This window comes from Nomascus leucogenys, chromosome 10 (assembly GCF_006542625.1).
Source record: "Nomascus leucogenys isolate Asia chromosome 10, Asia_NLE_v1, whole genome shotgun sequence".
In the NCBI taxonomy this organism is placed as follows: domain Eukaryota; kingdom Metazoa; phylum Chordata; class Mammalia; order Primates; family Hylobatidae; genus Nomascus; species Nomascus leucogenys.
Window position 1 is genome coordinate 88,839,907 of NC_044390.1, and position 22,427 is coordinate 88,862,333.

Consider the following 22,427-nt stretch of genomic DNA (forward strand, 5'->3'; position numbering starts at 1 on the left):
TGCAGTGAGCTGAGATCACGCCACTGCATTCCAGCCTGGGCGATAGAGGGAGACTACGTCTCAAAAAAAAAAAAAAAAAAAAAAAAAAAAATCACCTGGGGAATTTTCTGAAAGCTCAGGCCTCACCCCAGATGAATTAGATGTGAACCTGTGAATCTCTGGGTGTGGGACCTGGGCTTCCACAGCTTTGTAAAGTTTCCACGGGATTTCAAGATTGAGAGCCCTGTGTTAGGCTGAGAAGTGATCAGGAAATTTTATAATCTCAAATCTTGGCAGCCAGTGTGGCAGGATGCAGGCCTTCTCTCTGGGTCATTTGGGTTATCTCACAGGGGACCTGCCATTTCTTTCTCTTTTCCTTTCTTTTATATTTTTAAATTTTTTTTGTAGGGTCAGGGTCTTGCTATGTTGCCTAGGCTGGTCTCGAACTCCTGGCCTCAAGCAGTCCTCTTACCTTGGCCTCCCAAGTTCTGGGATTACAGGAATGAGCCACTGCAACTGGCCTAAGACCTGCCCTTACTCCCCCAAGCTAAGCCCAGGCAGCCCAGCCAAGGCAGGTCTTCCCTCTTCTAAACCTGAAAGCCCTGCTGAGCCCCCTCGAGTGCCCCATCCTTATCCCATAGGCCCAGGCTTATACCACTTGGTTATTCTTTATTCTCATGCACTCCAGGATGAGATCAGAAAATGAAGAGGGTCCCGAGGACAGCCTGGGAGAGAAGCACCGGCCTTCCTATTGGCAAGGAACGACCCAGTGCTGGGGGGAGTGAGGGGCCCTCTGAGGGTGCCAGGGGCATGCCTGGAGCCGCTGCTGACTCCTCCAGCCAGAGCCGCACTGGTCTGAGCGATCGGGTGACACAGGCTTGAATTTCTCCTGAAGCGTTTGTGTTCTCTGCAGGGGAAAGGGGGATGGTGGAGCTGGCATTTGAAAGACGCTGTACCAATGTCCTCTCCTCAAATCCGCAAATCGCGCCCAGGAGGGCTTGGACTGGACAAGACCCCACTGGACAGATGTGTAAATGGAGGCTGAAGGCCAACTGCCTTACTCAAGGGTGTTCAGAAGCCAGGAGACCACCTCCTTTCAACCCCGTGCCAGCCCAGTTGTGTGGCCCAGGGTGCAAATAGAAGGTTTGGAATGCACTGGTCTTCAGTGAAATGGTTTGTTTGTTTGTTTTTTGAGACAGAGTCTCACCCAGACTGGAGTGCAGTGGCACAGTTTCAGCTCACTGCAACCTCCGCCTCTCGGGTTCAAGCAATTCTCTGCCTTAGCCTCCTGAGTAGCTAGAATTACAGGTGCCCGCCCCCACGCCCAGCTAATTTTTGTGTTTTTAGTACAGATGGGGTTTCACCATCTTGGCCAAGCTAGTCTTGAACTCCTGACCTCGTGATCCACCCACCTCGGCCTCCCAAAGTGCTGGGATTACAGGCGTGAGCCACCGTGCCTGGTGAGTTTTGTTTTTTTGAGACAGAGTCCCATTCTGTCACCCAGGCTGGAGTGCAGTGGTGTGATCTCAGCTCACTGCAACCTTCACCTCCAGGGTTCAAGTGATTCCCCTGCCTCAGCCTCTCGAGTAGCTGGGACTACAGGTGCCTGCCACCACGCCTGGCTAATTTTTGTATTTTTAGTAGAGACGGAGTTTCACCATGTTGGCCAGGCTGGTCTCGAATTCCTGACCTCAAGTGATCCGCCTGCCTTGGCCTCCCAAAGTGCTGGGATTAAAGGCAAGAGCCACCACGGCCGGTCAAAAAGGGTTTTGAAGAGGAAGAGTCAAAAAGGACACCTGGACTGTAGGAGGCAAGAAGCCTGCCCTCTCTGGTCTTGCTCCCCCACTCCCCCACCCCAAGCCCTTTGCAGACCCCAGGAGATCTGTGCATTGTTCCGGGCCCTGGAGCAGCCTCAGCCACGTCAGAACTTGGCAGGCGTGCCCACCCCTCACCTGGCATCAATCTCCTTCCTCTGTCTTCCTGAACATGCCCAAGGCTTCCGCCAGCACACCATCAGGGTCTAGGATTTTGACCTGGAGGGAAATACCAAGAAGTTGGTTTGGAGAGCATGGAGGACCCAGGCTGCCAGCCTTGGCTGGCGCTGCCTGCCCTGTGGGGTGCTGCCAGCCTCATCAGGAGCCACCTCCCTTGCTAGGGATGACCTGACTGAAAACAAATCCTTGTCTGTTCCCTGTCTGGGCTGGGCTGGGCCTGGCAGGTCTGGGCTGGGCATGGCTGGGGATGCTGGCTTCTGTCTCAGGCTGGGGGTGGCCACAGGGCCCTGGTGAGGGCTGCCCACCTCAGGAATGGGGAACTGAGTGGGCTCAGGGGCCTCGTCACGGCCAAAGTCGATCATCGTCCCGCATTTGGCCATATTGTCCACCCAGAAGCCTTCAAACAGCTGGCCATGGTCCAGATGGAAGAAACGCCCGGCCCCGTTCTTCATGCCTCTCTCCCAGCAGCCCTCATAGCGGTTCCCGTTCTCTGGGGGAAAGGACAGGGAGAGGTGGTGCAGGGTACACCAAACTAAGCTAGATCCCCAGGGGTCGCTCTTCCAGAGCTCAGTGCAAATCCCAACACATTGGGAGGCCAAGATGGGATGCTCATAAGCCCAGGAGATCAAGACCAGCCTGAGCAACATAGTGAGACCCCCATCTCTGCAAAAACAATTTTTTAAAAATTAGCTGGGCATAGTGGTGTGCACCTATAGTCCCAGCTACTTGGGAGGCTGAAGGGGGAGGATGGCTTGAGCTCAAGAAGTTGAGGCTGCAGTGAGCTGAGATTGCCCCACAGCACTCCAGCCTGGGTGACAACCTCCGCCTCCCAAGTTCAAGCGATTCTCCTGCCTCAGCCTCCTGAGTAGCTGGGATTACAGGTGTGTGCCACCACACGCAGCTACTTTTTGTATTTTTAGTAGAGACGGGGTTTCTCCATGTTGGTCAGGCTGATCTCAGACTCCTGACCTCATGATCCGCCCGCCTCTGCCTCCCAAAGTGCTGGGATTACAGGCATGAGCCACCGCGCCTGGTCTTTTTTAAAAAATTGAGATGTAAGTTCATATAACATAAGTTGACCATTTTGAAGTGCATAGTTCAGTGGCATTTAGTACATTCACAATGCTGTGCAACCATTACCTCTATCTAGTTTCAAAACGTTTTAATCACCCCCAAAGGAAACCCTGTGCCCATTAAGCAGCCATTCCCCACACCCGCTAGTGTCACCACCCCCATAGTCCTAGGCAACCGTTAGTCTACTTTCTGTCTCTGTGGAGTTGCGTGTTCTAAAAATTTCATATAAATAGCATCATATTTATATATTTATATGAAATTTATATATTTATATGAATTTTTTTTTTTTTTTTTTTTTTTTTTTTTTTTTTTTGAGACGGAGTCTCGCTCTGTCACCCAGGCTGGAGTGCAGTGGCGCAATCTCGGCTCACTGCAGGTTCCGCCCCCCGGGTTCCCGCCATTCTCCTGCCTCAGCCTCTGCGAGTAGCTGGGACTACAGGCGCCCGCCACCATGCCCGGCTAATTTTTTGTATTTTTAGTAGAGACGGGGTTTCACCGTGGTCTCGATCTCCTGACCTCGTGATCCGCCCGCCTCGGCCTCCCAAAGTGCTGGGATTACAAGCGTGAGCCACCACGCCCGGCCTATTTATATGAAATTTATATGACCTTTTGTGACTGAGGGGAGGGATAGGGTCCTCTTCCTCTCTTGTCCCACACTGACACAAGGGCCAGTGTGAGACAAGAGTGTGGGGTGTGGCCTGTCTCTGTGGGACCAGATGGGCGTGACGAGCTCGCTACCGGGGGCGGGGGCGGGGGCGGGTGGGCGGGGCCGGCGGGGGCGGGGCACTCACTCAGGCGCAGCATGCCTTCCCCGTTGGGCTTGTCGTTCTCCCACTGTCCCTCGTAGATGTCGCCGTTGCTGTAGTACATACGGCCCCACCCGCTGCGCTGGCTGCCACACCACTCACCTTCATAATACTCCTTGGGTCCGAAAAACTGGATCCCATAACCCTGAAAGTACCAAGATGCTACTACTCAGGGCACCCCCCAACACTAGGAAAGCCCACCGTCTTCCCAGGCACCCCTAGAGCCACATACCCCAGCTTCTTCCTTCTTCCTCAGCCCTACGTCCAAGCGGAGGGGAGGGTCGTGTCTTAGCGGAGGATCCTTTTTTTTTTTTTTTTTTTTTTAGACAGAGCTCCACTCTGTCACCCAGGCTGGAGTGCAGTGGTGTGATCTCGGCTCATTGTAACCTCCGTCCCCCAGGTTCAAGTGATTCTCCTGCCTCAGCCTCCTGAACAGCTGGGATTACAGACACACACCACCATGCCCTGCTAATTTTTGTATTTTTAGGAGAGACAGGGTTTCACCATGTTGGCCAGGCTGGTCTTGAACTCCTGATGTCAAGTGATCCGCCAGCCTCAGCCTCCCAAAGTGCTGGGATTATAGCTGTGAGCCACAGTGCCCACCAATAATGTCTTGAAGGATCTCCCCATGCTCCGTTTCTCTCTGTCCCTCTGCTGCCTCCTCCATGCAGCCGGTCATTAAACTCCCTCCTTACTGACCCACCCTCTCCTCTCTCATCCCCACCCCACCATGCACCATGCAGCCCCTACAGCGCCAGAGGATTCTTTAAATTGCCCATCTAGGCTGGGCGCTGTGGCTCACTGGCTCACTTTAGAAGGCTGAGGTGGGTGGATCACTTGAGGTCAGGAGTTTGAGACCAGCCTGGCCAACATGGTGAAACCCTATCTCTACTAAAAATACAAAAAATTAGCTGGGCGTGATGGCGGCGCCTGTGATCCCAGTTACTCGGGAGGCTGAGGCAAGAGAATCACTTGAACCTGGGAGATGGAGGTTGCAGTGAGCTGAGAACGCACGGTAGCCTAGGTGACGGGGTGAGACGCTGTCTCAAAAAAAAAAAAAAAAAAAATCGCCCATCTGATCATGCTCGCCCCCCTCCCACTCTTATTTTGACCCAGAAAAATGAACGTAAACACCATACTTAGCCTGGCGTGGTGGCTTATGCCTGTAATCCCAGCACTTTGGGAGGCCGAGGCAGGTGGATCACCTGAGGTCAAGAGTTTTAGACCAGCCTGACCAACATGGCAAAACCCTGTCTCTATTAAAAATACAAAAAATTAGCTGAGTGTGGTGGTGGGCACCTGTAATACTAGCTACTTGGGAGGCTGAGGCAGAAGAATTGCTTGAACCCAGTAGTCGGAGGTTGCAGTGAGCCCAGATCGTGCCATTGCACTCCCGCCTGGGCAACAGAGCAAGACTGTCTCAAAAAACAAACAAACAAACAAAAAACACCACACTTAGGCTGGGCGCTGTGGCTCACGCCTGTAATCCCAGCACTTTGGGAGGCCGAGGCAGGCAGATCACGAGGTCAGGAGATCGAGACCATCCTGGCTAACATGGTGAAAACCCATCTCTACTAAAAATATGAAAAATTAGCTGGGTGTGGTGTCGGGTGCCCGTAGTCCCAGCTGCTGGGGAGGCTGAGGCAGGAGAAGGGCGTGAACCAGGAGGTGGAGTTTGCAGTGAGCCAAGATCGCACCAATGCACTCCAGCCTGGGCAACAGAGAGAGACTCCATCTCAACAACAACAAAAAAAAACAAAAACAAAAAACACCACACTTAGTGTCCAACCACAGGGAAACAAGGTCTGTTTGCAGATCACACCCGAGGAGGTTGGGTTGAGAAGCCAAGTCTACTCCTCAAAATCCTGATTTCCCACGTATCCCTGAGGGCCCCTGCAACTCTTCTCCTCACTCCTGCCCCAGGGCAGACACGCCCTGATGTTTTACATCTCCTTCCCTTTGCTGTTTTTTTGCCTCCCATCTTTCTCCCTTTTTTGTCTTCCTGGCTAACTCGTAACATCTTTTAGTGTCACCTCCTACAGGAAGCCTGCCCTGAATTCCCTCTTTTTGAGACAAGTCTTGCTCTGTTGTCCAGGCTGAAGTGCAGTGGCACCACCATAGCTCAGTATAGCCTCAGCCTCCCGAGATCAAGCAATCCTCCTGCCTCAGCCTTTTGAAAAGGTGGGACTACAGATGTGCACCACGACATCCAGCTAATTATTATTATTATATGGTTTTATTTATTTATTTATTTTATTTTTTTGAGACGGAGTCTCGCTCTGTTGCCCAGGCTGGAGTGCAGTGGCGCAATCTCGGTTCACTGCAAGCTCCGCCTCCCAGGTTCACGCCATTCTCCTGCCTCAGCCTCTCTGAGTAGCTGGGACTACAGGCGCCCGCCACCACGCCCGGCTAATTTTTTTGCATTTTTAGTAGAGACGGGGTTTCACCGTGGTCTCGATCTCCTGACCTCGTGATCCGCCCGCCTCGGCCTCCCAAAGTGCTGGGATTACACGTGTGAGCCACCGTGCCCGGCCTATTTATTTATTTATTTATTTTGAGATGGAGTCTCACTCTGTTGTCCAGGCTGAAGTGCAGTGGCACAATCTCGGTTCACTGCCACCTCTGCCTCCCGGCTTCAAGCGATTCTAATGTCTCCATCTCCCTAGCTGGGACTACAGGTACACACCACTATGCCCGGCTAATTTTTTTGTATTTTTATTTAGTAGAGACAGGGGTTTCACCATGTTGGCCAGGCTAGTCTCGAACTCCTGACCTCAAGTGATACACCCCCGTCGGCCTCCCAAATTGCTGGGATTACAGGCGTGAGCCATTGTGCCTAGCCTTCTGCCCTGAATTCTCTAGGCTGGACTTAATGACCTTTCTCTGGGCACCCTGTGAAAACATCCCTCCTGACACCATATTCTATGTAAATTGGTTATTCAGGGCTTTCTCTTCCTACTTGCCAATAAACAGTTTGGGAGCAGAGAACATGAAACCCTGGGCTCTACCACTCGCTAGCTGTGTGACTCCAGGCAAGACTGAAACTGCCTTTGCAAAATTATGACTGAGACAGTGAAAGAGATTTAACTCAACCGACTCCATCTTGCTTCTAACCTCTAAGCTGTCCATGTCCATTCCTGGGCTTAAGCTGAACTAACTTTGGGAGAAACTTAGTTTATAGTTTATAGTTTAAACAAAGACAGTAACAGCCCTTTCCCGAAGACCTCCTTCTTGCCTGGGGACTACATTGCCTTTGTAGGATTAACATTAGCTACAAGATTATAAATTATGGTTTAGGAGTCATGCAGCTGGAAGCTACAAGATTCTGACCCTCCCTAAACTGCTCCTAAGATCAGTGCTTAAGATATTTTGCAGACCTTGCACTTGATGGATCAGCTGGCACTACCCAAATCAATAAACTGATTTATGTGATCTTGTGGCCCCCCCCACCCAGGAACTGACTCAGGGCAAGAAGACAGCTTTGACTCCCTATGATTTCATCTATGACCAATCACATCGCCTGGCTCACTGTCTTTCCCCCACCCACCAAGTTATCCTTAAAAACTCTGCAGCCAGAATGTTCGGGGAGACTGATTTGAGTAATAATACAACTCAGGGCCAGACGCGGTGGCTCATGCCTGTAATCTTAGCACTTTGGGAGGCCCAGGCTGGTGGATCACCTGTGGTCAGGAGTTCGAGACCAGCCTGGCCAATATGGAGAAACTCTGTCTCTACTAAAAATACAAAATTAGCAGTGTGTGATGCCACATGCCTGTAATCCCAGCTACTCGGGAGATTGAGGCAGGAGAACCGCTTGAACCCAGGAGGCAGAGGTTGCGGTGAGCCGAGATCATGCCATTGCACTCCAGCCTGGCAACAAGAGCGAAACTCCATCTCAAATAATAAATAAATAAATAAATAAATAATAATAATAATACAACTCAGGTCTCCCACACAGCCAGTTCTGTGTTAATTACATTTTCTCTATTGCAATTCCCCTGTCTTGATGAATCGGCTCTGTCTAGGGAGCAAGAGGACAGCTTTGACTCCCTATGATTTTATCTCTGACCAATCATTACTCCTGGTTCACTGTCTTTCCCCCACCCACCAAGTTATCCTTAAAAACTCTGCTGCTGGAATGTTCGGGGAGACTGATTTGAGTAATAATACAACTCGGGGCCAGGCACGGGCAAGGTGAACCCCTTGGGCAGTTACAAGACACCTCATCTCTTCGAGCTTGTTTGCTTATCAATAAAATGGGCATGAAGATGATAACGATGATGAGCTGTTGCTGTGAGAGTTAACTGAATATTAAATGTGTTTCAGGCCGGGCACGGTGGCTCACGCCTGTAATCCCAGCACTTTGGGAGGCCAAGGCGGGCGGATCATGAGGTCAGGAGATCGAGACCATCCTGGCTAACACGGTGAAACCCCGTCTTTACTAAAAATACAAAAAATTAGCCGGGCGTGGTGGCGGGTGCCTGTAGTCCCAGCTACTTGGGAGGCTGAGGCAGGAGAATGGCGTGAATCCGGGAGGCGGAGCTTGCAGTGAGCCAAGATGGCGCCACTACACTCCAGCCTGGGCGGCAGAGCGAGACTCTGTCTCCAAAAAAAAAAAAAAAAAAAAAGAAAAAAGAAAGTTTTAAATATGTGTTTCAGGCTCACAGTAGCAGTTGCTCAGTTGCAATACTGTTTATTATTAGTGTCTCTGGGACTGATGGTGTGGATTCCTCCACACTTGTGGGAGTAGATGGAGGGAACCTGTGCCCAGCTTGGGTGTTTCCGGGCTGAGCATGCGCCTCTGGCTGGCTTCTGCCCCCCGGGACCCTCCTCTCTTGTCCTCTGCCCTCTTGCTCCCACTTTTCCTACCTCCCTTTTATTCAGGCCCAGCAGAAAGGGGATTCTCAGAAAGAGATACCTGGGGAAAAGAAAGCCAGGAAACGAGGGGGAAGAGGGTGGAGGCAAATTCGTCCCCACAAGCCTGGCTGGCTCGTTGCAACCAAAGGGTTTCGTGGGCTCCTCCCTGGCCTTCTGTTGCTTCCTGTTTCCTGGGTTTTGTTCTGAGAAACTTTGCAATTCCCCCACCCCTTCCTTCTCCCACGCGCACCACAACCTTGTCCTCCTCCCTGTAGACGTCCCCTCTCTTTTCTCCCAGGCCTCTCTCGGCTCCCCCTACACACACACACACACACACACACACTCACACTCAGCCTGGCTGGCAGCCCTGCTCACCGATTTCTTATCACCTTTCCACCAGCCTGAGTAGACTCTCCTGCACTTTCCTATCTGTTGGTCAGGAAGGCTGAGGGTGCCGTAGCCATCTCGCTTCCCAAACTTCCAGTCCCCTTCATAGATGGCTCCGTTCTTCTTCCAGACCTGTGTTCCTTTCCCTGGTGACACACAGATGGGCAATGCTGCAGACATGGCCGCCTGGGGGTGGGGGTGGTGTGCCTGCCTGAACCTCAGGGGCCCCCAACTAGAGGAATCTTGAGAGCTGGGACAGGCTCTGTGCATCATCCTAGACACCCAGTACCCAGGAGAAGGCCAGGAAAGTTCCATTTCTTTTTTTTTTGAGACAGTGTCTCACTCTGTCGCCCAGTCTGGAGTGCAGTGGTGCGATCTCAGCTCACTGCAACCTCTGCCTCCGGGGTTCAAGAGATACTCCTGCCTCAGCCGCCATAGTAGCTAGGACTACAGGTGTGTGCCAACACACTTAGCTAATTTTGTGTTTTAGTAAAGATGGGGTTCCATGTTGGCCAGGCAGGTCTGAAACTCCTGACCGCAAGTGATATGCCCACCTCGGTCTCCCAAAGTGCTGGGATTACAGGCGTGAGCCACTGCGTCCGGCCAGAGGTAATTCTCTTATTTGTTGATTAGTGTCGCATGTCTATCTTTTCCAGGAGAATGTGAGCTGCAGGAGGGCACAGACTTTGGTCTGTTTTGTTCACTGCACTGAAAAACTGTGCCTGGAGGCTGGGTGCAGTGGCTCGAGCCTGTAATCCCAGCACTTTGGGAGGCTGAGGTGGGTGGATCACCTGAGGTCAGGAGTTCGAGACCAGCTTGGCCAACATGGTGAAACCCTGTGTCTACTAAAAATACAAAAATTAGGCAGTCGTGTTGGCAGCCGCCTGTAATCCCAGCTACTCAGGAAGCTGAGGCATGATAATCTCTTGAACCTGGGAGGCGCAGGTTGCAGTGAGCCGGGATGGCGTCATTGCATTCCAGCCTGGGAAACGAGCGAAACTCCATCTCAAAATAAAACAAACAAACAAACAAACAAACAAACAGTTCCTGGCATGTTATAGGTGACTAATACCTGTTAATTTACTTTTTTCTCTTTTTTTTTTTTTTTTCTTTTTTTTTTTGAGACAGTCTTGCTCTGTCACCCAGGCTGAAGTGCAGTGTTGGAATCTCGGCTCACTGCCACCTCTGCTTTCTGGTTCAAGAGATTCTCCTGCCTTAGCCTCCCCAGTAGCTAGAATTACAGGCACCCGCCACCATGCCCAGCTAATTTTTGTATTTTTAGTAAAGACGGGGTTTTACCATATTGGCCAGGCTGGTCTGTAACTCCTGACATCATGATCCGCCTGCCTTGGCCTCCCATAATGCTGGGATTACAGGCATGAGCCACCACACCCAGCCTTTTTTTTTTTTTTTTTCTTTTTTCTTTTTTTTTTTTGAGACCGAGTTAGGCCGGGCGTGGTGGCTCACGCCTGTAATCCCAGCACTTTGGAAGGCCGAGGCGGGTGGATCATGAGGTCAGGAGATCGAGACCATCCTGGCTAACATGGTGAAACCCCGTCTCTACTAAAAATACAAAAAATTCTCTGGGAGTGGTGGCGGGCGCCTGTAGTCCCAGCTACTTGGGAGGCTGAGGCAGGAGAATGGCGTGAGCCCGGGAGGCGGAGCTTGCAGCGAGCTGAGCTCGCAACACTGCACTCCAGCCTGGGTGACAGAGCGAGACTCCATCTCAAAAAAATAAAAAAATAAAATAAAAAAATAAAAAAATATTTCTGGAGTACCTATATTGGCCAATTCATGTCTGGGTCCTTGGTAACCCAGGAACAAATTCAACATTATCCCTCTGAGCTTTGTGACCTTGACCAAGTAAGTTAATTCTTTGGGTCTCTCTGAGCCTCAGATACCTCAGCTGTAAAATGGGTATAAGAATATCTTATGGGGGGTCTGGGCGCGGTCGCTTATGCCTGTAATCCCAACACTTTGGGAGGCCAAGGCTGGTGGATCGCCTGAGGTCAGGAGTTTGAGACCAGCCTGGCCAACATAGTGAAATCCCGTCTCTACTAAAAATACAAAAAATTAGCTGGGCGTGGTGGTGGGTGCCTGTAATCCAAGCTACTTGGGAGGCTGAGGCGGGAGAATTCCTTGAACCAGGGAGGCGGAGGTTGCAGTGAGCTGAGCCGAGATTGCGCCATTGCACTCCAGCCTGGGCAATAAGAGCTAAATTCTCTCCCTCTCAAAAAAAAAAAAAAAAAAAAAAAAAAAAAGTATCTTATGGGGGCTGGGAGCAGTGGCTCACGCCTGTAATCTCAGCACTTTGGGAGGCTGATGGGGGCTGATCACTTGAGGTCAGGAGTTCGAGACCAGCCTGGCTAACATGGTGAAACCTGGTCTCTACGAAAAATACAAAAATTAGCTGGGCGTGGTGGTACTTGCCTGTAATCCCAGCTACTCTGGAGGCTGAGGCAGGAGAATCACTTGAATCTGGGAGGCGGAGGTTGCAGTGAGCTGAGATGGCACCACTGCACTCCAGCTCGGGTGACAGAGTGAGACTGTGAAAGAAAGAGAGAAAGGGAGAGAGGGAGAGAGGGAGTGAGGGAGAGAGGGAGGAAGGGAGGAAATGGAAGGAAGGAAGGAAGGAAGGAAGGAAGGAAGGAAGGAAGGAAGGAAAAGAAAACGTGCCATTTGTGACAACATGGATGAATCTGGAGGACATTATGCCAAGTGAAATAAGCCAAGCAGAGAAAGACAAATACTGCATGATTTTACTTATATGTGGAATCTAAAAAAGTCAAACTCATAGAAACGGTAAAATAGCAGTTAGCAGGGGCTGGTGGGGTAGGGAAAACGTGGAGATGTTCTGTCAAAGGGTGCATACTTTTTGTTATAAGATGTACAAGATTTGGAGACCCAAGGCTGGGCACGGTTGCTCACTCCTATAATCCCAGCAATTTGGGAGGCTGAGGCAGGTGAATCACTTGAGGCTAGAAGTTCAAGACTAGCCTGGGCAACATGGTTAAGCCCTGTCTGTAATAAATATACACAAATTAGCCTGGTGTGGAGGCGCATGCCTGTAATCCCAGCTACTCAGGAGGTTGATGTAGGAGAATTGCTTGAACTTCAGAGGCAGAGGTTGCAGTGAGTGAGACTGTGCCACTGCACTCCAGCCTGGACGACAGAGCAAGACTGTTTCAAAACAAACAGGTCGGGTGCAGTGGCTCGTGTCTGTAATCCCAGCACTTCGGGAGGCCGAGGCAGGCAGATCATGAGGTCAGGAGATCAAGACCATCCTGGCCAACATGGTGAAACCCCGTCTCTACTAAAAATACAAAAATTAGCTGGGCATGGTGGTGCGCACCTGTAGTCCCTGCTGCTTGGGAGGCTGGAGGCAAGAGAATCGTTTGAACCCGGGAGGCGGAGGTTGCAGTGATCCAAGATCGCACCACTGCCCTCCAGCCTGGCAACAGAGCGGGACTCCGTCTCAAAAAGACAAAACAAAACAAAAAAAAACAAAGATCTGGAGACCTGGTGTACAGCATCGTTCTATATTAATACTGTATTGGTGTCTTGGATACTGTACTTGAAATTTGCTAAGATAATAGATCTTAATTGTTCTCACCACACACAAACAAAATGGTAATAATGTGAGGAGATGGATATGCTAATTACTTTGATTGTACTAATCATTTCGAAATGTAGATTTTTTTTTTTTTGAGACAGAGTTTCATTCTTGTTGCTCAGGCTGGAGTGCAACGGCGCAATCTCGGCTCACTGCAACCTCCACCTCCTGGGTTCAAGCGATTCTCCTGCCTCAGCCTCCTGAGTAGCTGGGATTACAGGCATGCGCCACCACGTCTGGCTAATTTTGTCTTTTTAGTAGAGACGGTGTTTCTCCACGTTGGCCAGGCTGGTCTCCAACTCACGACCTCAGGAGATCCACCCACCTCAGCCTCCGAAAGTGCTGGGATTACAGGCGTGAGCCACTGTGCCTGCCCTTCGAAATGTGGACTTTTAAGAAAACATCTTACTACACATCTTAAATATATACAATTTTTCTTTGTCAATCATACCGCAATAAAGCTGAGGGAGAAAAGATTCAATTTGTGAGTAATTACGGGACCATTCTAATTTTCTGAAAAGAAAAATAGTATCTCATGGGGTTGTTTCTTATCATTAGATTCCAGGATACGTGTACAGCACTTAGAGCGTACAAATAGGAAATGCGATGTCAATGTTAGCCTTTGTTGTTGTTTTCATTTTTTATTTTTTTCTCTCTCTCAAATCATGGGAGCCTTTGTTATTATTTTTGCCCTTGGGGAGCCCATGGTCTGGTAGGGCCCATTAACACTGTAGGGGCTGTTGGGTTGTTTGCACTTGTCCTGCCCCTCACTTCCTCCTGGTTTTATTTCCTTTGGGGACACCGCTCTCCCACTCTAAACCCCCAAGGTTTGGGTGGGCTGACTCCGCCCCCTGGCAGGCCTAGCCAATCAGTGTATTCTACCCACCAGGCTGCTGTGATTGGGTCAGTGCAGGCCACCTGACCCAAGTTGGTACAATGAGACTCCGTGTAAGTCCATTTGGGCCACCACACCCACCCGGGCCTGCAAGGGGAGGAAGCTGACTTAAGAAGGAACCCAACGCAGAGGAAAGCAAAATGGAGACCTGGAGGGAGACGCCAAGTTCCAGTGACATTAAGCTGCTGAATCCCACCATGGCTGAATTGCATTGCTGAAGCCCTCCTGAGTTGAATTTCTGCCTCTTGCAAATGAAACAGGCCTGATGAATACCGACATAGTTCAATTTCAATATACGAAGGTAGGCACTGAGATTTCAATATCAGAAGAAGGGCACTTGGTCAAATCTGGGGACTCAGAGACTTCCTGGAGGGGGTGACGTTGGGGCCAGGAAGGGCAGTCCAGGCACAGGGAACTGCATGAGTAAAGGCAGAGGTTTGAAAATGATGGTTGCAGCCGGGCGAGGTGGCTCACGCCTGTAATCGCAGCACTTTGGGAGGCCAAGGCAGGCGGATCACTTGAGTTCGGGAGTTCGAGACCAGCCTGGCCGACATGGCGAAATCCCGTCTCTACTGAAGATACAAAAATTAGCTGGGCATAGTGGCGGGTGCCTGTAATCACAGCTACTTGGGAGGCAGGAGAATCGCTTGAACCCAGGAGCAACAGAGTGATTGGCTAGGCCTGCCAGGGGGCGGAGTCAGCCCACCCAAACCTTGGGGATTTAGAGTGGGAGAGGGTTGTCCCCAAAGGAAATAAAACCGGGAGGAAGTGAGGGGCAGGACAGGCGAAAACAACCCAACAGCCCCTACAAAAAAAAAAAAAAAAAAAAAGACACTGATGGGTGCTCATGACTATGCTTTCAGTCTCTTCTACTGCAGGCAAATGCAGGAGACACATGGGAATCAATAGGTTGGGAATTAGAGGGGAAAGGTGCTTTTTCTCTGCTAGTCCATTTTGAAAAATCTCATCTCAGTTTTTTGATTTGCCCAGTTGGATTACCTGCTCATCTCTGTGACCAAGGTAGCAGGGGCCTGTTATTAGAAGGTGAAGGGTGAGAGCAAGAGGCATCCAATACTCGAGTTAGGGGTTGATGCACACAGTATATGGCCTATGCTGGGGAAAATCCCTCGCCTGACAGTATTGGAGTACCTGGTATAGGAGTCCTGAGACCTGGTTTTAAGACCTTGCGTTTTCTTTTTCTTTCCTTTTTTTTTTTTTTTTTTTTTTTGAGACGGAGTCTCGCTCTGTAGCCCAGGCTGGAGTGCAATGGCGCGATCTTGGCTCACTGCAAGCTCCACCTCCCAGGTTCACGCCATTGTTTTGCCTCAGCCTCCTCAGTAACTGGGACTGCAGGCGCCCGCCACCACGCCCCGCTAATTTTTTGGATTAGAAAACGCGAGGTCTTGGCCGGGCGCGGTGGCTCACGCCTGTAATCCCAGCACTTTGGGAGGCTGAGGCGGGCGGATCACGAGGTCAGGAGTTCGAGGCCAGCCTAACGAACATGGTGAGACCTCGTCTCTATTAAAAATACAAAAATTAGCCGGGTGAGGTGGCGTGCACCTGTAATCCCAGCTACTTAGGAGGCTGAGGCAGGAGAATCGCTTGAACCTGGGAGGCAGAGGTTGCAGTGAGCCGAGATCACACCATTGCACTCCAGCCTGGGCAACAGAATGAGACTCTGTCTCAAAAAAATAAAAAAAGACCTGGCATTTTCTCTTACTGTTTGGGTGACTGAATCAGTTGAGGGTTGAGGGTCCAGAAGACCCAACAGAAACCATACTGCACTGTCTTCTGCAGTGCAGTGACTCCGGTTGTCGGAACACTGAAGACCCTAGGACAGTTTGAAATGCTAGTTATTTCTTTTTTTTTTTTTTTTTTTGAGACGGAGTCTCGCTCTTTCACCCAGGCTGGAGTGCAGTGGCGCGATCTCGGCTCACTGCAGGCTCTGCCCCCCGGGGTTCACGCCATTCTCCTGCCTCAGCCTCCCGCGTAGCTGGGACTACAGGCGCCTGCCACCTCGCCCGGCTAATTTTTTGTATTTTTAGTAGAGACGGGGTTTCACCGTGCTAGCCAGAATGGTCTCGATCTCCTAACCTCGTGATCCGCCCGCCTCGGCCTCCCAAAGTGCTGGGATTACAGGCGTGAGCCACTGCGCCCGGCCAATGCTAGTTATTTCAAATAGAGAAAATTTAATACAGGGGATGCAAGAGCTGAGAGTCTGCACAGGACACAGTGAGGCAAACCAAAGCTTATCAAGTAGGAAAATAAGGGGAAAAGGCTGGGCATGATGGCTCACACTTGTAATCCCAGAACTTTGGGAGGCTGAGGTGGGCAGATCACTTGAGGTCAGGAATTCGAAATCAGCCTGGCCAACATGGTGAATCCCTTCTCACTTATTTATTTATTTTTGTCTTTTTTTTTCTTCCTTTTTGTGGAGAACGGGGTCTCGCTATATTGCCCAAGGAAGTCTCGAACTCCTGGGCTCAAGCTATCCTCCCGCCTCTGCCTCCCTGAGAGCTGGGATTACAAGCGTGAGCTACCGCGCCTGGCAAGTGAATCCCCGTTTCTATCAGAAAATACAAAAATTAGCTGGGTGTGGTGGTGTGTGCCTTTAGTCCCAGCTGCTTGGGAGGCTGAGGCACAAGAATCACTTGAACCTGGGAAGTGGAGGTTTCAGTGAGCCGAGATTGCAGCACTGCACTCCATCCTGGGCGACAAAGCACAACTCTGTCTCAAACAAAACAAAACCATATTAGGAAGTGAAGAGGATTCCTCCATCCCGTCACTAAGATGCTGGCAGCCATGTGTATCATGCAGAGGTATACTTGCAGGAGGAGAGAAAAAAGGCCAGCCAGGGAGAAGCAGATAGATGGAGAAGTTGTCCTAAGCCTTCCCTGAGGATGGCTCCATTCCTGCCTTTTCAATAATTTGCTTTTATGGGGTGCTTCGTTCTCCCGCTTTGCTGAAGCTGGCTTCTCTCACCTGGATGTCTGCAAGGGCCTCTGAGGGGTCTTCCTGCTCCCACCTCATTCACAATGAAATAGCCAGCATGGGTGTTATAGGACATGAATCAGATCATGTCATTCCTCTGCTCTAAACCCTCCCTGTGTCACAGAGTCAAATCCAAAGTTCTCACCATGGCTGACACGGTCCTGTATGATCTGACTACCCTTCTTTAGCCCACAGCCTCTTTTTTTTTTTTTTTTTTTTGAGATGGAGATTCATTCTTGGAAACTTCCTGGCTGGAGTGCAATGGCACGATCTCAGCTCACTGTAACCTCCTCCTTCCAGGTTCAAGCAATTCTCTTGTCTTAGCCTCCCAAGTAGCTGAGATTACAGGTGCCTGCCATCATGTCTGGTCTAATTTTTGTATTTTTAGTAGAGATGGGGTTTCACCATGTTGGCTAGGCTGGTCTCGAACTCCTGACCTCAGGCGATCTGCCTGTCTCGGCCTCCCAAAGTGCTGGGATTTCAGGCATAAGCGACCACGCCAGGACTATTTTTCTTGAGGCAGAGTCTTGCTCTGGCACCCAGGCTGCAGTGCAGTGGCATGATACTGGCTCACTGGAACCTCCACCTCCTGGGTTCAAGCAATTCTCCTGCCTCAGCCTCCCTAGTGGCTGGGATTACAGGCGTTCGCCACTCGACCCAGCTAATTTTTTGTATTTTTCGTAGAGATGGGGTTTTGCCATGTTGGCCAGGCTGGTGTTGAACTCCTGATCTCAAGTGATCCGCCCACCTCGGCCTCTCAAAGTGCTGGGATTACAGGCGTGAGCCACCATCCCCGGCCTGCAGCCTCTCTGACCTCCTTCTCTTCCTTACTCTGTTTCACCCACACCGTTCTCCTGGCTGTTCCTTGATCACCCCAGGTATGTTCTCTGCTCCAGCTGGTCCTGCCACCTTCTATGCTAGTCCCTGCAAATATCCACTCAGTTACTCCCTCTCCTCCAAGTCTTTTTTTTTTTTTGGAGACGGAGTCTTGATCGGTTGCCCAGGCTGGAGTGCAGTGGCGCGATCTCGGCTCACTGCAAGCTCTGCCTCCCGGGTTCACGCCACTCTCCTGCCTCAGCCTCCAGAGTAGCTGGGACTACAGGTGCCCGCTACCACGGCCAGCTAATTTTTTGTATTTTTAGTAGAGACAGGGTTTCACCATGTTAGCCAGGATGGTCTCAATCTCCTGACCTCGTGATCCGCCCGCCTCGGCTTCCCAAAGTGCTGGGATTACAGGCATGATCCTCCATGCCCGGCCCCACCTGGCCCATTTTTGTATTTTTTTAGTAGAGATGAGATTTCGCCATATTGGCCAAGGTGGTCTTGAACTCCTGACCTCAGGTGATCTGCCTGCCTCGGCCTCCCAAAGTGCTGGGATTACAGATGTGAGCCACCGCACCCAGCCTGGAACTGGGATCCTAACCCAGGTTTATTTGACTTCAAAGTACTTAACCCAGCAAGGCAGGAGAGCAGGGTGGTTAAGAGCACAGAACCGGGCTGGGCGCAGTAGCTCACGCCTGTAACCCCAGAACTTTTTTTTTTTTTTTTTTTTTGAGACAGAGTCTCGCTGTCGCCCAGGCTGGAGTGCAGTGGCGCGATCTCGGCTCACTGCAGGCTCCGCCCCCCCGGGGTTCACGCCATTCTCCTGCCTCAGCCTCCCGAGTAGCTGGGACTACAGGCGCCCGCCACCTCGCCCGGCTAATTTTTTGTATTTTTAGTAGAGACGGGGTTTCACTGTGTTAGCCAGGATGGTCTCGATCTCCTGACCTCGTGATCCGCCCGCCTCTGCCTCCCAAAGTGCTGGGATTACAGGCGTGAGCCACTGCGCCTGGCAATCCCAGAACTTTGGGAGGCCGAGGCGGGCGGATCACTTGAGGTTGGGAGTTCAAGACCAGCCTGACCAACACAGAGAAACCCCATCTTACTAAAAATACAAAATTAGCTGGGCGTGGTGGCACATGCCTGTAATCCCAGCTACTCTGGAGGCTGAGGCAGGAGAATCGCTTGAACTCAGGAGGTAGAGGTTGTGGTGAGCCAAGATCGCGCCATTGCACTCCAGCCCGGGCAACAAGAGTGAAACTCCGTCTAGAAAAAAAAAAAAAACAAAATCTAGCCAGGCACAGTGACTCCCACTTGTAATCCCAGCAATTCAGGAGGCTGGGACAGGAGGATTGCTTGAGCCCAGGATCTCGAGGCTGCAGTGAGCAATGAAGGCACCACTACACTCCAGCCTGTTTTTTTGAGACAGAGCAAGACCTTGTCCCCTCAAAAAAAAAAAGAGTACAGAGTCTGGAATTGCAAGACTGGAGTGAGCAGCAGTGCCACGTTTTAAAATAAAAGCTCTTTTTTCTTTATTTTTTCCCCCAGTCAGGATTTAGTTTGTATCAATAAGATCCCTTTGCCCCCTGCTAGTCAGAACTGGAGCCCCGGCTCCTGCTGAGGGGATGGAGTAGGGGGTCCTCCCTTGTGCCTGGCGCTCAGCCCTCTGCAGAGCATCACAGCTGAATGCGAAGCCCAGCTGAATGCGAAGCCCAGAACCCCGCTGCAAGCTGGTTTCAGTGGGGGTGGCTTTTCTTGTTGCCAGCCAGCCCAGTGCTTAACCCAAGTCTCAGAAGGCAGGAACTGAGCCACCTAGGTCCCAGAGCCCCGGGGGCAGGCCAGTTTCTCAAGACCGTCTGTCCACTGCTGGTCCTGAGACCCTCACTCAGTTGAAGTCAGGGCTGAGTTTGTTCAAAAGCCCCAGCATGTGGAGGCCCCCAGGTGGCCTGGGCCAGCACTCACCCTGGGGAGCCTTGGGGACACATCTCATGTCCCCAGTGAGCTCTGCACGCTGCCTTCCTGGCCCTGCTGCCCACTGTGGCTCCGACCCCACTCCGGCCGCTCGTCCCGGAGTCCCACTCACCATGTTTCACATTGTCCTTCCACTCGCCCACATAGTAGTCGCCATTCACAGCGTATACCTGGCGCCGCAGGCCGTTCTTCTGGGCCTTCCGGTCCCACCCCTTCCACAGGGACTCCGACTTTTTCGGGCACTTAGAGACTGGCATGGTGGCTGCTTCTGCAAGGCTGGAGGGTGCTGGAGAGGGGTTAGGGACATCTGGGGCTCAGCGCGCCCCGTGTAATGCCGGGATCCTGAGCTCAAGTGGGGAGAGTCATGTGTGTTCTGAGTCCCCGGGGCAGGTGAACAGCCCTTGGTGGGGATCCTTTAGTGCTGGACTGACCTTTGGCTGGCCCCTCCCTTGCCTCTCCTGGGGCCCCCTCCCAGGGGGTCTGATGGCACAATCACTGGGAATCTAGGGAAACCAGTAGAGCAGGAGGGTTTGTGATGGCATCAGGGAGAAGCTGCCCCCAGGGAGGGGGTGGCGGTCATATATACATATATATATATATTTTTGATGTCTTCTAAATATATATATTTATTTATTTAGAGATGGAATCTTGCTTTGTTGCCCAGGCTGCAGTGCAGTGGCACCATCTCGGCTCACTACAACCTCTGCCTCTTGGGTTCAAGTGATTCTCGTGCCTTAGCCTCCTAAGTAGCTGGTATTACAGGCACCCACCACCACGCCTGGCGAACTTTTGTATTTTAGTAGAGACGGGGTTTCACCATGTTGGCCAGGTTGGTCTCGATTTCCTGATCTCAAATGATCCACCCACCTCAGCCTCTCCAAGTGCTGGGATTACAGGCATGAGCCACTGAGCCAAATATGAATCCAAAATATGAACCCAAAATATGGGTTACATATTTTGACAATCACACCTAGGAGTAGGGAAAAATAATTCCAGGCAAAGAAAATAGGCAGAGCAAAAGCTGGGAGTGGGGAAACAATCTCAGGTCCTAAATTCTATGCCGTTGCGATTTTTTCCCCTCCCATTTCCAAATATCACATGTACTATTATTAATCTTTATATGTAAATTAATCTTTATACGTAAATGTGTAATCTTTATATGTAAATCTGTATATGTAAATTGGCAGAGGTTGCAGTAAGCTGAGATCATGCCACTGCACAGCAGCTTGGATGACAGAGTGAGAACTTTTCTCAAGAAGAAAATAAGTTAACTCACTTTAAAAAAATCAATACATATATTGAAAAAAGGAGGGCCAGGCACAGTGGCTCATGCCTGTAATCCCAGCACTTCGGGTGGCCGAAGCGGGTGGATCACGAGGTCAGGAAATTGAGACCATCCTGGCTAACATGGTGAAACCCCGTCTCTACTAAAAATACAACAGATTAGCCGGGCGTGGTGGTGGGCACCGTAGTCCCAGCTACTCGGGAGGCTGAGGCAGGAGAATGGCGTGAACCCGGGAGGCGGAGCTTGCAGTAAGTCGAGATCGTGCCACTGCACTCCAGCCTGGGCGACAGAGCAAGACTCCATCTCAAAAAAAAAGAATGGAGACTTTACGTATCATTATTATAAATAGAAAACCAGTAGCAGGTACCCTAAGGCAACAATAAATGTAAAAATAAAAACATTGAAAGAACCAATTTAAGTCTTAGCTAGATGCTATGGCTTAGAGTTGGCTGAGCTCCAAGGTCTCTGTTAAAAATAGGAATTAGCAAGGCCGGGCACGGTGGCACACGCCTGTAATCCCAGCACTTTGGGAGGCCGAGGTGGGCAGATCACGAGGTCGGGAGTTTGAGACCAGCCTGGCCAACATGGTGAAACCCCGTCTCTGCTAAAAATACAAAAATTAGCCGGGCATGGTTGCTGACGCCTGTAATCCCAGCTATTCGGGAGGCTGAGGCAGGAGAATCGTTTGAAACCGGAAGGCGGATGTTGCAGTGAGAGCTGAGATCCGCCACTGCACTCAACCTGAGCGAAAAGAGCGAAACTCGGTCTCAAAAAAAAAAAAAAAAAAAGATTAGCAAATGTTAAAAGAGGTGTTAATGCCATGTAATCACCAAACTGACTCCCCTTGGCTTACTCACAGTTGTAAGAGAACCCAGACTCTAATAACTTTCTTATGATGTCATTGGGTGTTACTTCACACCTCATCAGTGTAACCTAAAATCACCCTCCATCCCACAGTTTAGGGAACATAGGTTATACTCCGGAGGAGGCTGTAGTCTTAACACCTGAGCTGTTGACAGGAAATGAAAGTTGGCCCAGGTTGTTTTGGTGCTGAGTAACAAAGACCAGCCTGGCGGCATGGGGGCTGCCGCCTGCAATTCCAGCACGTTGGGAAGCTGATGCGGGAGGATCACATGAGTCCAAGAGTTGGAGACCAGCCTGGACAACCATAGTGAGAACTTATCTCTACAAAAAATAAATAATAAAAAAAAATTAGCTGGGCATGGTGGCGCAGGCCTGTAGTCCCAGCTGCGCAGGAGGCTGAGGTGGGAAGATGCCGTCATCCTAGGAGGTCGGGACTGCAGTGAGCTATCATCCGGCGCCACTGCATTCCAGCCTAGGCGACAGAGGGAGACCCTGTCTCAAGGGAAAAAAACAAAACAAAACAAAAAACCCACAGTGGAAGAGGGAGGAGCCGGGAACCAGACGGCTTGGGGTCAGTCAGGAGTCCTGGGCCTGCCCCACCTGCGCCCGGCTCACCTGCGCTCACCTGCGGGATCGCAGCATCCAGCCTCAATGTCCGTCAGCTGCGCGCGCAGCGGGCCTGGCCGGGGTCGCTATGGCAACGCGCCGCCCCAGCCTACCAACCAGGCAGTGCCCGCCCCTTCCTGCCGAGACCTGGTAGCGGCAAAATTTGATCGGCAAACTTACGTCACACTGTTGTTTTGTTTGTTTTGTTTTTGTTTTGTTTTTTGAGATGGAGTCTCACTCTGTCGCCCAGGCTGGAGTGCAGTGGCGCGATCTCGGCTCACTGCAA

General features: G+C 51.0%; 1 protein-coding gene across 1 annotated transcript; it reads right to left on the minus strand.

The window, feature by feature from the left end:
• Positions 1 to 628: 628 nt before the first annotated feature.
• On the minus strand, positions 629 to 22,220 carry MORN3 (MORN repeat containing 3). Its single transcript, XM_030821945.1, has 7 exons — positions 22,161 to 22,220; positions 19,499 to 19,672; positions 9,086 to 9,243; positions 3,839 to 3,998; positions 2,279 to 2,463; positions 1,932 to 2,012; positions 629 to 886 (listed from the first exon to the last, which is right to left on the minus strand). The coding sequence occupies exons 2-6, from the start codon at positions 19,641 to 19,643 to the stop codon at positions 1,938 to 1,940; spliced, it is 723 nt and encodes a 240-aa protein (XP_030677805.1). The 5' UTR covers positions 19,644 to 19,672; positions 22,161 to 22,220; the 3' UTR covers positions 629 to 886; positions 1,932 to 1,937.
• Between the last annotated feature and the right edge of the window lie 207 nt (positions 22,221 to 22,427).

What these genes read in the sequence shown, in the direction of transcription:
- MORN3 (XM_030821945.1), bottom strand. Translation starts at nt 19,643, where the DNA reads ATGCCAGTCTCTAAGTGCCCGAAAAAGTCGGAGTCCCTGTGGAAGGGG. An exon ending in GAAGGACAATGTGAAACATG is followed by an intron (nt 9,244 to 19,498) that starts GTGAGTGGGACT and finishes GTGTGTCACCAG; the next exon opens with GGAAAGGAACACAGGTCTGG. An exon ending in CTCAGTTCCCCATTCCTGAG is followed by an intron (nt 2,013 to 2,278) that starts GTGGGCAGCCCT and finishes ATTTCCCTCCAG; the next exon opens with GTCAAAATCCTAGACCCTGA.